The 14,550-nt window shown below is 49.7% G+C and overlaps 4 protein-coding genes across 9 annotated transcripts; 3 read left to right on the top strand and 1 right to left on the bottom strand.

Moving 5' to 3' along the window:
- The first annotated feature begins 535 nt into the window (after nucleotides 1–535).
- PV10_07491 (T-complex protein 1, zeta subunit) lies at nucleotides 536–2,596 on the top strand. Its single transcript, XM_016372399.1, has 2 exons — nucleotides 536–630; nucleotides 682–2,596. Exons 1-2 carry the CDS (start codon nucleotides 624–626, stop codon nucleotides 2,295–2,297), a joined length of 1,623 nt encoding a protein of 540 aa, XP_016221731.1. The 5' UTR covers nucleotides 536–623; the 3' UTR covers nucleotides 2,298–2,596.
- PV10_07490 lies at nucleotides 2,456–5,345 on the bottom strand. 2 transcript variants are annotated; one of them, XM_016372397.1, is made up of 6 exons: nucleotides 4,401–5,345; nucleotides 4,268–4,348; nucleotides 4,177–4,214; nucleotides 4,033–4,123; nucleotides 3,648–3,978; nucleotides 2,456–3,592 (listed from the first exon to the last, which is right to left on the bottom strand). In XM_016372397.1, the coding sequence occupies exons 1-6, from the start codon at nucleotides 4,459–4,461 to the stop codon at nucleotides 2,950–2,952; spliced, it is 1,245 nt and encodes a 414-aa protein (XP_016221729.1). In that variant the 5' UTR covers nucleotides 4,462–5,345; the 3' UTR covers nucleotides 2,456–2,949. The 2 variants fall into 2 exon arrangements, with proteins under 2 accessions (XP_016221729.1, XP_016221730.1); XM_016372398.1 differs by having other exon boundaries at nucleotides 4,268–5,345.
- Nucleotides 5,346–8,744: 3,399 nt separating this feature from the next.
- Nucleotides 8,745–11,231, top strand: PV10_07489. Of its 5 annotated transcripts, XM_016372393.1 has the most exons (10): nucleotides 8,745–9,180; nucleotides 9,228–9,531; nucleotides 9,582–9,684; nucleotides 9,736–9,906; nucleotides 9,955–10,017; nucleotides 10,071–10,195; nucleotides 10,248–10,501; nucleotides 10,572–10,749; nucleotides 10,796–10,971; nucleotides 11,018–11,231. In XM_016372393.1, exons 2-9 carry the CDS (start codon nucleotides 9,521–9,523, stop codon nucleotides 10,821–10,823), a joined length of 933 nt encoding a protein of 310 aa, XP_016221725.1. In that variant the 5' UTR covers nucleotides 8,745–9,180; nucleotides 9,228–9,520; the 3' UTR covers nucleotides 10,824–10,971; nucleotides 11,018–11,231. The 5 variants fall into 5 exon arrangements, with proteins under 5 accessions (XP_016221725.1, XP_016221726.1, XP_016221724.1 ...); XM_016372394.1 differs by having other exon boundaries at nucleotides 9,314–9,531; nucleotides 10,796–11,231; XM_016372392.1 differs by having other exon boundaries at nucleotides 10,796–11,231.
- Nucleotides 11,232–11,888: 657 nt separating this feature from the next.
- Nucleotides 11,889–14,204, top strand: PV10_07488 (uncharacterized protein). Its single transcript, XM_016372391.1, has 3 exons — nucleotides 11,889–12,025; nucleotides 12,072–12,344; nucleotides 12,397–14,204. Exons 1-3 carry the CDS (start codon nucleotides 11,966–11,968, stop codon nucleotides 13,096–13,098), a joined length of 1,035 nt encoding a protein of 344 aa, XP_016221723.1. The 5' UTR covers nucleotides 11,889–11,965; the 3' UTR covers nucleotides 13,099–14,204.
- The last annotated feature ends 346 nt before the right edge of the window (nucleotides 14,205–14,550 follow it).

The following is a 14,550-nucleotide window of genomic DNA, read 5'->3' as shown; positions in this document are numbered from 1 at the left end:
TAGATGTCGCAGACCCGTGGCGGAGTGTTTGACCTAGCGAGAGCACAATAGAGTTACTATTCGTAGCAGCCAAAACGTTATGCTGGGCTGGTGCCCAAAGCGATGATAGGCTAGTGCTTAGCTTGAACCTCATCACCATTGCCGCCATCATTTCTTTTGACAAGTTTCTCGTATCAAGGCCATAAACACTACCAAATTTACTCGCGTCGATACAATCCAAGTCCCTCGACAGTAGGAAATGACGTGAAATGGCGGCTCTTAGGTTAGATTCTGGAGGCATAAATATAAAGCGAATGGTGAAGGAATAGTACCTTAGATAACGAGAGGATCTCGGTATGTTTTATGGACTACGCATTCAATATACTATATTCGCTGTGAAGTATTGCGATAAAAGCGGCGAGGAATAGGAGAGCGAACGGAAAGGTCGAGATTTGGCTTGGCGGCCGAGGGGCACGTGATATGCGGGCGGTTGCCTTGATATTCAAAATATTTCGATTTCGAATCCCCCAACTCGGACATCGATGCTTCGTGACGACGGCGACTGACCACGACGACGACACAAAAACCTGTTCTTGACGTCGCCAACCCCTCCATACTCATTAGGAACATCCAAGTCAGTCAAAATGTCAGGTACGTGCATATCCTCCCGCATATTCTTCTTCATCGCCTAACACTTCAAAGCGCAGTTACTTAACCCAAAGGCGGAGAGTCGGAGAAGAGGGGAAGCCCTCAAGATCAATGTCAACGCAGGTGAAGGCTTGGCCCAAGTGCTGCGGTCGAACCTGGGACCTGCTGGAACAATCAAGATGCTTGTGGATGGAAGTGGACAGATCAAGCTCACAAAGGATGGCGCCGTTCTCCTTAAAGAGATGTCAATTCAGAATCCCACGGCGACTTTGATCGCCAGAGCAGCAACAGCCCAGGACGAAATTACTGGCGATGGGACCACTAGTATCATTCTGCTGATCGGCGAGCTTCTCAAGCAGGCCGACCGCTATATTCAAGAAGGCCTACATCCCAGAGTGATTGTCGATGGATTTGAAATCGCCAAAGCCCGAACCCTCGAATACCTCGACTTCTTCAAGATCGCAAAACCAATTGACCGAGATCTGCTTCTTTCTGTCGCTCGAACGTCCCTCTCCACCAAGATCAATCGCGCTCTCGCTGAGCAACTTACCCCCTCCATCGTCGATGCAGTGCTTGCCATCTCCCGACCGGAACAAAAGAGACCTGACCTACACATGATCGAAATCATGAAATTACAACACAAATTGGGAAGCGACACAACTCTCATCAAGGGTCTTGTGTTAGATCATGGAACTCGCCACCCTGACATGGCCAAGAGAGTGGAAAACGCACACATTTTGACGCTGAATGTGTCTCTGGAGTATGAGAAGTCAGAAATCAACTCGGGATTTTATTACAATTCAGCAGAACAACGCGACAAATTGGTCGCTTCAGAACGCCGCTTTGTGGACGACAAGCTCAAGAAGATTGTGGCATTGAAGAATGAAGTTTGCGGAACCGATCCCAAAAAGGGATTTGTCCTCATCAACCAGAAAGGCATCGACCCGCTGTCTCTGGACGTGCTGGTTAAACACGGGATTTTCGCTCTGCGACGGGCTAAACGTCGGAACATGGAACGACTACAACTTGTGTGCGGAGGACAAGCGCAAAACAGCGTGGACGACCTTGACCCCAGTGTTCTGGGATGGGCCGGGCTGGTGTACGAGCAGACGCTGGGCGAAGAAAAGTATACGTTCGTGGAAGAAGTCAAGGACCCGAAATCCGTGACATTACTCATCAAGGGACCGAATCAACACACCATCACACAGATTACTGACGCCGTGCGAGACGGGCTGCGGTCAGTGTACAACACGGTTGTGGACGAGTGCGTGGTTCCTGGAGCAGGCTCATTCCAGATTGGAGCTGCTCTCGACCTGTCGTCAGAATCCGTACGGAAATCGGTCAAGGGCAAGGCCAAGTGGGGAGTGGCGGCGTTTGCTGATGCTCTGCTCATCATCCCCAAGACACTAGCGGCCAATTCAGGCCATGATATCCAAGACGCTCTCGCGGCGCTACAGGACGAGCACGCCGAAGGAAACATCGTGGGTCTGGATCTCGTCACTGGCGAGCCCATGGATCCCGTTCAGGAAGGCGTTTATGACAGCTTCCGCGTTTTGAGAAACAGCATCGCCAGCGCCACTGGCATTGCCAGCAACCTTCTCCTGTGCGACGAGCTGCTGAAAGCCAGGCAGATGGGTCGACAGTCAGGCCCAGGAGGTATGGAGGAATGAGGTGGTGTGAGGAGGCAATATCCAACAGCCTCGGAGACCAGATGGTGGAGACGTTCGAGTAATGATCCTCATTCGTCTTTTGAGAGAAGCATCAGCTGTGGCGTTGAGAGAATGAGCATGAGACATGACTTATCCAAACAAACACCATTCCCCTCGGTCCGAGGAGGTGGCAAGGGCTTGTAATGAGCATTGTATGATATAGAGACGGTATGCGAACGAGGTGCATAGAAGATCACCTTCAGCTGCCTGCTTAGAATCTATGCCTTGACATCAGGTCATCCGGGCATCTTGAATCCGATTCTCTACGCATCACTTTGCGCCCGCATTCAAACTCAGCACCAGATCATTCTGCGAAACATAAAATAATGGCTTGAATGTTTTCATGATTCAAGAACAAATCTGTGATAGCCGTCCAGCAGCCCCAAAAAGTCTCCTTAAATGGTGGTCTCATCTCTCGCACATCAACAAACTCAATCATGTCGAGAGGTCAGTCGAGATACACAAGCTTCTTTCCTTGCTCCAAGATTCTATAACATTGTATCGATTTTGATCGCTTGTCAAGTGGCATAACATTCGTTTCAAATTTCCACAACCACAACAGAAGGGTATTTCGATGGGTTCGTCCATGACACGTAACACTTCTGTCTTGTGTTTAGTCCTTCTTTCCCCACAACCCACTGACAGTTTCATTGATTCGTTGTTGTTGTCGTCGGATTTGATCTTCGGTTTGGCCACGAGCGTTTCCTCTTGAATCGATCTCCATGGCATCAGCATCATTGCCCTGAGGACCTTGTGCCTCTTCGCCAGTCGCATGTCCTTGATCGTTCAGCACCTTGCTACCATCGACGACTTCGTTCTTGGGCTTCGGGTCGACACTCATGGCTCCGTCCATTTGCCCAGCTGCCATAAGACCGCCACCTTCACGTAATTTGTTGATGGCACGTACTGTGTCGATGGCTTTGTGCAAGGTGCGCCTGGCATTAAAGTTCTTCTTGACAGTGGGAAGCAGGTCTTGGCCTTCCCCTGCAGTCTTTTCGGGGCTGACAGGGTCGTCGGCTCTGATCCAAGGGTGCTGTAATGCTTGATGCGCGGTCATTCGAGCGCGAGGGTCGATTGTGAGACACCGTCTGATAAAGTCACGCGCGGGTTCGGAAACGTTTCGCCAATATTCTACCGGAGTGAAAGAATAGTCAGCAGCAAGGATGGCTTGCATTTCTTCGAGGTTCGAGTCACGATCAAATGGGGTGTATCCGCAGAGTAGGAAGTAGGTAATAACGCCTATCGCCCAAATGTCGCTAAGATTCAAGGCTTGTTAGCGCATTGGCTGATCTTTGCAAGGGTGACACATACACAGGTTTGCCATGACCAGTCTTCTTGAAAATTTCAGGTGCCATATATCCAGGAGTTCCACATGTGGTGGTTAGGACGTGGAACTGCTCTTCGTCCATGATTCTGGATAACCCAAAGTCGGCAATGAGGAGATCTGCGTTATCCTCCGGGGTTCTAAACAAGAGGTTTTCAGGCTTCAGGTCTCGATGAACGATGCCATGATCGTGAAGGTATGCGACTGCGGATAACGTGGCTCTGATTAAGTCGGCAGCGTCGGATTCATAGTAGGAACCTTTTCGGCATATTCGATCGAACAGTTCTCCTCCGAGGGCGAGGTCGGTGACAAGGTATACTGTAATTTGTTGTTAACGTGAGGATATATCAACCCTGTCATGTCGCCACATACAATTGTTCATTGTTTCAAAATAGTCGACGAGGGTCAGAATGTTTCGATGTCCGACCGAGACACGTTTTAGGACGGCGATCTCGTTTCGAACCTAGTGAACTTGTGTCAACTTGATTCCTGTAGGATATCCTAATGTAAGCCTACCATATGTTCCCGGCCAGCCATGAGCCGTTTGTTGATGACTATCATCAATAAGATTCAAAACGTCAAGACAGTGAAAGGTCCGAGGGCGCACCTTTGGCGGCATAGTATCTGCCAGTGTCTATGTGGACACATTCCTTGACCACTGAATATGAGCCAGCCCCCAATGTCTTTCCTGTTTGGACGTAAGCAACGTTTCGAAGGGTAACGAGGTCGAGTTATCGCACCCGTCTTGTATCTGCAAGGTTGGATTTGTGGCTTCTGCTGTGATGCAGGTTGTGATGACATGATCGGCGTTTATATGCGGGGGAAAGTTTAGGGGGAAAGGAAGTACGTTGAGAACGAAGGCAGGAGAACAGGCTGAGGCTGGTTGGGGAGACGTGGACAATCGTGTAGTTAGGACTCGAGACAACGAGGGGACATGCCCTTGGCCCGGCGAGAGACAGAGGGAGATGAGAATGGAAATCAAAATTGTCAATATAGAGGATCAATTGAAGTCGGGCGTCACACCGAGTCTGCAGAGTCGCGATGAAGCTCAATGATGAATGATTGTATTGTGGTGGTTATTGAAGTCGTGGTTGTGATGCTGACTCTGTGAACGCAGCCGCAGGCTGTCAGGCTCCGTTGGCTCTTTCCCCTCCTGGGTCACCCCCCCCCCTCTCATGTAAGGGAAGCTGCGACTGATGAACCTGAAGTGCACCTTCCCCACCATTGTCTTGGCACTATTGTGAGAGCCTCATCCACGCTTGGGCCCGAAACACGTGCGTCGGACCATTGTAATGGTTAAAGGCTCCTCTATATGCTCAAAAAGTGAACAAATAAATCATCAGAATGTGATGTGGTACGCACTGGCATGGCAAATAGGCGTTGCCACCCCGAAAAAAGCCCGTTTGCGATCGACCAACTCCATACTCGATTGTTTCGCCTGCCCGAATCACTGAGTGGTTTTAGCGCACGGAACGAATACAAGAACAAAGCTGCGATGGCAAAAAATTTTTTCCAGTTGCGAACAAAATGTCATAGAATGGGTCGAAATAGTCTTGCTCTCGTTTCTTGCTCTGCCGGGCTGCCCGTGTTGAGGACAATGTCTTATCGATGTCGAGTACAAAAGAGTACCAACAAGAGTACTCCCAATCAATACCTTGCCCTTTGCGTACCGAGATGCCAGTGCGGCAGTATGTCAATTCATTGGCTGGTTTTCCCTAGAAATATCGATCTTACCTTGTCGATTTAACCTTGCAGTAAGTACACACCAACATCTTGCTCCGGTCAAGTTCACCGATGGCCATGAGGGTGTCGAGATTGACAGGGACAGCGGTGTTGTTAATACCACCCAACCACACCTAATCGTTTAGGTCATGGCTCCTGCGGAGTGTCTAGGTCAAATCATCAGGTCTCCAATGAGAAGAGCCAGAGACAGAGAGTCCCCCAGGCGTTGGAACGACCAAGAAGGCGACCACTGATCAAAGCTGTCCACTGGGTGCAGCAGCTGAAACTGACAGCGGCAGGAGTTTGCATGCCCTAGTTGACCAGCGGTCGGGGTGGAGTGACACCTGAATGGGTCCTCGACACAAGACGAATAGTGTGTCCACTCCTTTTGTACACCGACCAATATGATAATAAGTATACCCGTTTGTTCGTTTTTTGGGAGTAGAAGGAGCTGCTGCACAAACCTGAGAAAATACTTTACTAACACTTTGACTTGGGTGGCAATTTGATCAGTTTGTTCTTCCTAGCCCGTTGCGCTGAATTTCGGCCACACCGTAAAGCTTCTAAGAACTCTTTTTGACCAGAATTAAAGAACTTCCATCGAAGCTCCCGAGTGGCGCAGTTCAACAGGAGGCGAGAGGGGGTCACCACAATTGCATCCACCCATGTTGAGACTTTCTGTCTTTTCCATCCTCCCTGTCCAGAGTAGCGTTTGAGTCTCGCATTTAGTTCCTATTGAGCCGAAGAGCCGTTAAAATTGGTCAGACTTTCTAGGTTCTTGCCAGCACTCAGACTCGTGTTTGGGCGGTGCACGGCAGCTTTCAGGGGTGGGTAGGCGGGTCGTTTCCTGGCGTTCACGCACGGCCCAGTTTGGAACGGGGTAGTCTGTTTGTAGCTATCAACAACGAACCCACCGCTAGCAGCGTCAGCAACGGAGGAAATGAAAAGGAACAATAATACCATGAGTGTCTCGTGCCCTCATTGGGACGTCTATGACCCCTGTGCTTGGATCAAGACATACCCACGAACTTTTGCACCACCACTAGGGAGTGAGAATTCCAGAATCGTCCGTGGACACTCAGCCGACTGGTGGGCAAGACCCACGTGGGTTGAAACACTTGGCGGGGTTCTACCGAATCCATGCCACGTACTCCCGAATCCCCAATCCGAAAATTCGCACTGTTTTGTTGGTGAGTACATGGGTACAGGAGGCACGGCCCGCAGACGGGCTGGGAGATAGAAGACCAGGTATCGGCTGCGCGTAAGTAGACGTCAAGTAACACCTGTTGAGCCACATCGAATCATGCCTGTGACTTGTCCCTTTTCTTGACCCCGTGCCAGGTCGTCCACCCTCCACAGATGATTGCCTGCTAGAACTGCACGCCGCCGCACGAACCGTCATACTTGGGGTGAGAATGTGAGCCAAGGCAACACACGCTTGGTCTCGCGCTACTGCTCATCCCACACAAGCGTAATCACCCGGCTTGCTGGCAATCGTGCTCACCACTTGATTCTGTGACGTAGTGACAAACCTTTCTCTCAGCCCCGACATGGGTCAGTCTTGGATTCATTGGCAATTGGCCTTTGCCTAGTAATTGTTGACAGTTGCCCTTGTTGACGATCCCTGACAAAGAAGTTATTAGTCGAACCAGGCATGCAAGGCTTCCTCTTCCTGTGGTAAAAGGCGATGTTTATCTTGACGGAGACATGCTGCCGGTGACTCCGCACTGTTTCGTTGGATAAGGTCGTCCGCCACTTGCTTTTAAGGGGTTTTGAAGCCTTTGACCCAGCCAGTCAGCGAGAAACCAAAACACGCCACGTTCCTTTTCAATGTCTTGCAGCAAACTAGGCCCGAAGCGAGGTTGTTTAATCCTTCACAGTGGGTATTTCTGTCAGGCCGAAAATGCAGCCCGCCGAATTGTCAAGACCGTGAAATCGTAGATCGGAGCTGAGGAACAATCGGATCCTCTGGGATCACTCGATGCTTGGCCGGGCATTCATTTTCAACTCAAAGTTCGCGCTTGAAAGGTAAAATGCCATTTTCACCCAGGAAACTGTCCAGGGTAAAGATGGCCTGGGCACCCAATCTAATGCGCACGTATGCGCCATCCATGGGCCGTGATTCTCCCACACCGAGCGACGGGTTCAAGTAGGGTTGAAGGGTGTCACTCACAGTAGCGTGCCACAGCTTCGGGCCAGGGTGGAACACTGACCAAATTCCTGGCCCCTGACCTCCGGCAACGACGTGATATCTCCACCCCAAACAACGAACAACCATCTGTTCTGAGTAGAAACCCTAATAAGTATTCCGCTAAAATATCCGACTTTTACAGTGGCGACTTTGCAGCCCTCCTTCACCAATACCGACTCACCCAGTCTCTATTGTTAGTCCGAATCCTGAGCTTTCAGACTGCCCTTCAGTCTCCTTTCTTTAAACTAATCACACCACGTATCCAAGTCGCACCAACGGTGATGACTTCAACCTGTGGGTTGTGGCTCGATCAATGAGAGGCACATATGCACGTTGAAGAACTCGGCCACATGCATACAGCAGAAATCAGCCGGCCCTATGATAACCATGCTGAAAAACGGATGCAGCCACGTTGCCCAAGACTGACGTCCCCATTCTCTTCCGGGAACCTAGTCGTGAACCATGTTCCCACTCTCACCAGGACATCAGCAAGTGAATTTGACGTGTTGTTAAAGTATATTTTTGACAGTCGTCAAGCGAGTCCATAATAGTCACGAATCGAAGAGATCATTCTTTGCAGTTCAATCAAGGTTAGAAAGCCTACCTCAGGGAACAGTGGACCTCCCTCGTAAGATGAGACAGGGAAGCTATCACAGCCCTTAAACGAGGAATCAGCAAAGAATCTTTTGACCACGTAAAGATACCTATACTGTAGAAATGTGTTAGAGCTTCATCCATGCGCCTAGCGGCCACTTGTAACGGAGCAATGATGGAATGATGCCATCATTCTCTTTTGTGCTAGATGGCCGATGGTGCAATCCACAACAAGGCTTCTAGATCGGCAAGGACAAGAGTATGAAAGTATGATGCCAGCCAACTAGAATTTTGCCTGGGACAAGTTAGGTTGGCGCCGAAATATCAGGACCCAGAGGTTGGGGTGGTAATGGTTGGCCGCGTTGCATCAAACTCTCCACTAGTGCTTCTGACGTGGTCTCAATCAGTTATGGCCCTAATGCTGCCCCGGTGTTCTCCTGGTCTGTCAGTTCCCATCATAATCCTAGGCTTGTGAGATCCTTGGGCGCCCTCGGCAAGGTTCAACCGGCAAAGCTATGAATACGGGTCACTGTAGAAAGAGTTCTTCCGGTGGCCTATCTCACAATACCCGGGTTAGCAGGCAACACCCTGGTGAATTGTATTCTAATGTGATAGAATCTGCCCTACAGATGGTACAAAGTGACAATCCTGGTCGGGGAACGTCTCGAGAGTTGCGCAATCTTGCGTTCCCCACCCATGGGGGTACCAGTAATTAGCTTACCACTTCGCTGGAATGACGGCTTTGACCATACCTCTACCGTTATTTATAACAGGGCTATTTTCGACCGTTTCAACCCAGGCCCAGATCATTCACCTCATTCGAGGAGTCCTTCAGTCGCTTGCGCCAAGATTGGATCCATGCTTTCCTAGGGGTCGCAACAGATGACCGGGCTGCCGGGCCACGCTTTTCGCCTAGGTGCAAAACCATCCTCCGCGACAAGTCCCGGGTGGTGAATTAAGTATCAGACTCCCTTGGAGTCAGGATCAAGCTTTCTTCCCATACTTTTTATCGAGTAAGTATTTGTGATGTTCATATTGGATAAGTGCTCAGTATGCCTAGCTTAGCGGGTCTGCGAAATACCATGCTGTGCTGCCACGTTTCCATTGCTTTGTTGTTCTTTGAAGTCTCATTAACCATTTGTGTAGTTGTCCTCGTGCGCCTGTCTGCCTGCCTTCCTGGTTTCTCAAAAACCCTCGACCTTATCCACGGTATCGCACCATCTCTTCCCTGGACTTCCAATTCCAGTCGGACATGAGCTGTTGTGCTTGCAAATTCTTCAAGTCTAGTGCTAGGTTGTACAGTCTGTCGTGAACGTTGGACGGCTCTTGTGAGCCGTCAGCTCTCAAGCCGACATGCCTGCAGAGTGAGTTGTACACAGGCCTTGAGGTCGATTTCATGCTAATATCGCCACAGTCCCGGACCAATAGACAGATACAATCGCAAGGTTCTCTATCTCGATCGAGAATTCCAAGAGTATTCATTGCAACACGAGATATACCTCGCTCCAATCGATCTAGTCGGTCCTGTCGCTCGAACATCCTTTGCCAGACGCTAATTGAGACCCTAGGATGAAGAAACCCGCCTCAGAGATCAACATGAGATGCTCAAGATGATTTATCAAGATTGGAACAATTCCTTGTATCCTCGGGTTGTCGGCGACCCAGAGAAAATACTTGAACTGGGGTTCGGATCTGGCGAATGGGCTTTTGAGCTGGCGGAATACGACCCTGACTGCACCGTATGTACAGTGCCTCCCGCCTAACGCCAAAGGCTGATCGCTCAATAGGTTCTGGGGGTTGACATATGCTCTCTCATGGCGGTCGACCAATTGGACAACATGGATTATCAGGCAAGCCCTGGTTGGCTGTGTGAATTGAGGATAGATACTGACCCAGGCAAAAGATTGCGAATTTGAATGAGCCATTTGAATTCGACGAGCCCGGATCCTTTGATCTAGTCCACTCACGCTTTGTGGCAAGCGGCATTGCAGCAACACGTTGGCCAAACTTCGTTCGGGACATTCACAGGTTTGCCGGTATGCTAACATCGCCGTGATAGGAGTGACTGACACGGATGTAGAATGTTACAGCCCAGAGGCTGGGCGGTATTGACTGAATGGGACGTGGTATTTCGATCTGATCACAGCATCGAGAGGCTCGGGGCCTTGCAGGAGTGGACCAGGCTCTATCATCAATCAATTGCTCGTTCATCTCGACCCCAAGGTAGAAAGAGCATGAGGGTGGCCCAAGACTGCGAAACATGGATGCGCATGGCGGGATTCGTCAATGTCACCACTGACATACGAGATGTGCCAACCTGCGCCTGGCGCACTGGTAGGATTTCCCACACAAATTGCCATCTCGGTGCAACATACGGCCTAGGCTAAATCGATATGACGAACAGATGGCCTTTACCGCCACATTGGGGAGGCAAACTTGACAAACATGAGAGACCTTATAAGATCGATGGGACTTTTCCCTCTGATAGATCGCCAGATTTTGACGGTGGAAGAATTCGACTCGTTGGTTGCTGCTGCCTGTGAAGAACTGGCAGATGTCAATGCTCGCCCATACATTAGACTGTACGTTGACGGTAATCCTGCGGTGGCACCGGCTAACATGAACTAGGTATACAGTATATGGCATGAAACCATAAGGGATGAGTGAATGATATCACATCCCGATCGATGTCACTAGAGAGAGCCTCAGTGCTGATGACGCAGCTTATTGCTAGTCTTGTCGAACTCGAAGAGGTGTCGTAATCACTTGTGCGACATCGTCATTGGATTCTCGATGGAGTTCAGGTACCTTTTGCCAGGCTCAGGGAGGAGACGCATTGACAATATTCAGTTTAAATGTTTAATCATACAATAAGCCGATGGACCAGCTGGCAGTGCTCAGTCCGATAGACTACTTTTGGCTTGTCGAGATTTTCCGAAATCAGGAGTACACTTTTCTAGTATAGGCGGCATGGGCATGTACATGCTAGGGGCTACATAGAGTTGTCGTTAATATAGACTCACTCAACTGTAAAACAGCTCATATTTTGCCCGCATGACCTGCTTTGTTCAAAATAATTCAGTCTACGTTTGTAGGATAGATATTCAATGGTCACTGCCCAACAAGATATTTCCACTTCTGCTTGCGGAACAGATGACTCCACGTTATTCGCACGAACCCGCTCAGGAGCTAGGTGCGGGACGAACAGAAGCTAATTCAACAAACTCTCCAGTTTTCAACTCATGCGTCATATCCCCAAGAGGAGTGTCTCAGTAAGAGGTTTGCTGAATTCCCTTTGATGGTGTGGTGAAGGATGTTTACATTTGTCTTGCTTCGCTAGGCTGCAAGAGTAGGAGAAGAGTACTTCTTAGCTGGTGACGGGGTGAGCCTTTCCCCAATGTCTCCCACCTGGAGCCCCACCCGGGCTTGAGAGACTCAATCTTGTAGGGGACAATCGCGAAATGAGATAAATAAAATCAGTCTCTGATGGGGAGTTACAGTATTATATGTGGATTCATGACCAACTATGAGTACCTGGATTCTCGGAGGCTGTGCAGCCTGAGCAAAAGCGAAGATGTCCTAATACGGCTAGGGATTGTGACTAATCTAAATATGGTTAGCTCCTGGGTTCCTTCCGTTTCCCCCCTCATTCTGGCTGCCAAGAGAATGTTTTTTGGTTCTCCAAGTAAACTGCAACTTCAGTGAAGCGATTTCTACCATCAGCGCTTTTTGTCGTTGGCTCGTTCCAAACGCGACTTTCTCCTGGGCTGATGAGACCAATACAATAGCACTGTCGACATGCCTTCGACTCATAAAAAAGACAAACCGTGGGATGTGGACGGAACAGACCATTGGAAGGTGAGACTCTTTGTAAACTAGGCTGCGGACTCGACTAATATTCTAGATTGACGAGTTCAAGCCCGAAGACAATGTCGGGGGGACCTTTACCGAAGAATCTTCCTTTGCCTGCCTCTTCCCCAAATACCGAGAAGTCTACCTGAAACAATCCTGGCCATTAGTTACCAAAGCTCTCGAAAAGAAAGGAATCGCATGTACTTTGGATTTGGTGGAGGGTCGCATGGAGGTGCGCACCACACGCAAGACATTTGATCCAGCAGCGATTCTAGATGCTCGCGATCTCATCAAGCTCCTGGCAAGAAGTGTTCCCGCCCCACAGGTAAATGAGAGACTTGCTACTGCACATATGCCCATGTTGACATTTCTCCCAGGCCCTAAAAATTCTACAAGATGATACCGCATGCGATGTCATCAAGATTCGAAACTTGGTCAGAAACAAGGAGCGCTTCGTCAAACGCAGACAACGCTTACTTGGTCCCAACGGATCCACTCTCAAGGCCCTCGAACTTCTCACCGGCACCTACATTCTCGTGCAGGGAAACACTGTCAGCGCTATGGGGGGCTACAAAGGTTTGAAGGAGGTACGAAGGGTTGTTGAAGACTGCATGAACAACATTCACCCTATATATCACGTCAAAGAGCTCATGATCAAGAGGGAATTGGCCAAAGATCCAGCTCTGGTGGGTGAAAGTTGGGACAGATTCCTTCCCCAGTTCAAGAAGAGAACTCTGAACAAGCGCCGCGTTCCTTTCAAAGTCATCGACAAATCTAACAAAGTCTACACCCCATTTCCCCCGCCACAGGAAAAGAGCAAGATTGATCTTCAGATTGAAAGTGGAGAATACTTCCTGGCGAAACAAGCCAAAGAGCGAGCCAAAGAACAAGACAGGCTGGAGAAGCAGAAGGTCAAAAAAGAGGAGAAACAACGTGAGCGTGAACAGGCGTTTATTGCTCCCAAGGAAACCTCTGAAGAATCCAGTGAGAAGAAGAAAAAGAAGAAAAAGAGAGGGGTCGAAGAAGAGAAGGAGACCGACAGACCATCCGTGAAAAAGGCCAAACACAACGTGGTGTGACACATCTTCTGCCTGCCTCAACATTTCATCTGTGACAAGTCACTGGTTCTCGAAACTCATCGACAAAATGAGTCCGTTGAGATGCCCATTCGACCTGGACACAACACATGTCCCACCTCCCGACTAATACATATGTTGACAACGGGCTAGACCCAGACGCGAGCGTTTTCCAACGTTTACCATTTGACATGCCTACCAATCAGGACGAAGCACACTGTATTAAAGCCAGCAATCAGGTCCATGAACGTCAGCCGAAGAGCCACTTGAGCCTGTATCTAGGCATGTTGTGCCGCAGAGGGCAAACCCCACAACAACGCCATCAGGGTATCAGCGCAATGCGAGGCTAGTCAGATCTTGGAGTATTACGCAGCACTTGGTCGCGGCTGTGGAATTGGTGATGGAATACCCCCACTGACGGCCCATCTGATGGCGCTAAAGGCATCCTCATCGTCAGCTGAGTTCACCTCGACCAAAATTTGAACATCAGATGAGGGCAAATGCAAAAGCCAAAGGCCGACCGGCAAGTGAAAAGCCAATCAAACAGCGGCTCGGAGAATCTACTGAACAGCCAGTTTATGTGAATCAGAGGCTAAACTATTATTGGACTAGCGTGGAACACTTCTGTATGCAACAATGCTTCTAGCCTCCTTCTAGCGCAAACCTTCTACCATTACTCCGCCCGCCGCCCAGATTCCCGTCGCGATATGGTCACTCCTGCGTCACACTAGATGGCATGGATGAGCGGTGGAAGACGGATGACCTCCGGTATGAGGTCTCTGCTGCCACTGGGATTATTGGAGACGTACACTGCTATGGGTACACACACTGGGCGCAGTTCGTTCCAAATACTTGTTGGATGGGAAGAAAAGAGAGCACCTCTACTGAGTGGAATCGGTCATCACAAGAATCAGCCCCTTATCGATCGACGCACTAAGCTTTAGCCAAAACCACATACTCCGTATAAGTATGAACTCAAGACACGGTAATCATCGGCATTGACCTCCAGCTCCCTAGTCCGTAATTATCTGGCGGGGAGGTCTCGACATCTCCACACTCAGATGTGGTATGAAAGCAGTGGATCGAGGTGTTCCATCAATGCCATGGTCGACGCTCAAAGTAATTGGTGCGGGTCACTCCTCCATGTTGCAAGACACGGCAGTTTAGTATGGGTCACAGGGGGCGCAGGCTCGTGTTTGCTTCCCCAGCCAATTTTGCAACAAAAGCCGACAGACATCGCGTGGGGGAGAATAGTTTCGCCGTTCCGGCCACCAGCCCTCCGCCTCGCCTCTTCAGTGACCAGTCATGATTTGTCGCTCGCTTTATTGCTGCTTGCATAGCATACCACCATCCCACAGTTGCTGCATATAGAGTTGAGGGCTTATTCGTGCACATGCTCTGCCCCACACTCTCTCCCACGGTTGTCTCCAGTCTACGGAGTACTGACTTGTTTAC

The sequence above is a fragment of the Exophiala mesophila genome (genome assembly GCF_000836275.1).
Source record: "Exophiala mesophila strain CBS 40295 unplaced genomic scaffold supercont1.5, whole genome shotgun sequence".
NCBI lineage: Eukaryota > Fungi > Ascomycota > Eurotiomycetes > Chaetothyriales > Herpotrichiellaceae > Exophiala > Exophiala mesophila.
Note: the sequence above shows the minus strand (reverse complement) of the source record. Positions and strands in the feature narration are given on the sequence as shown.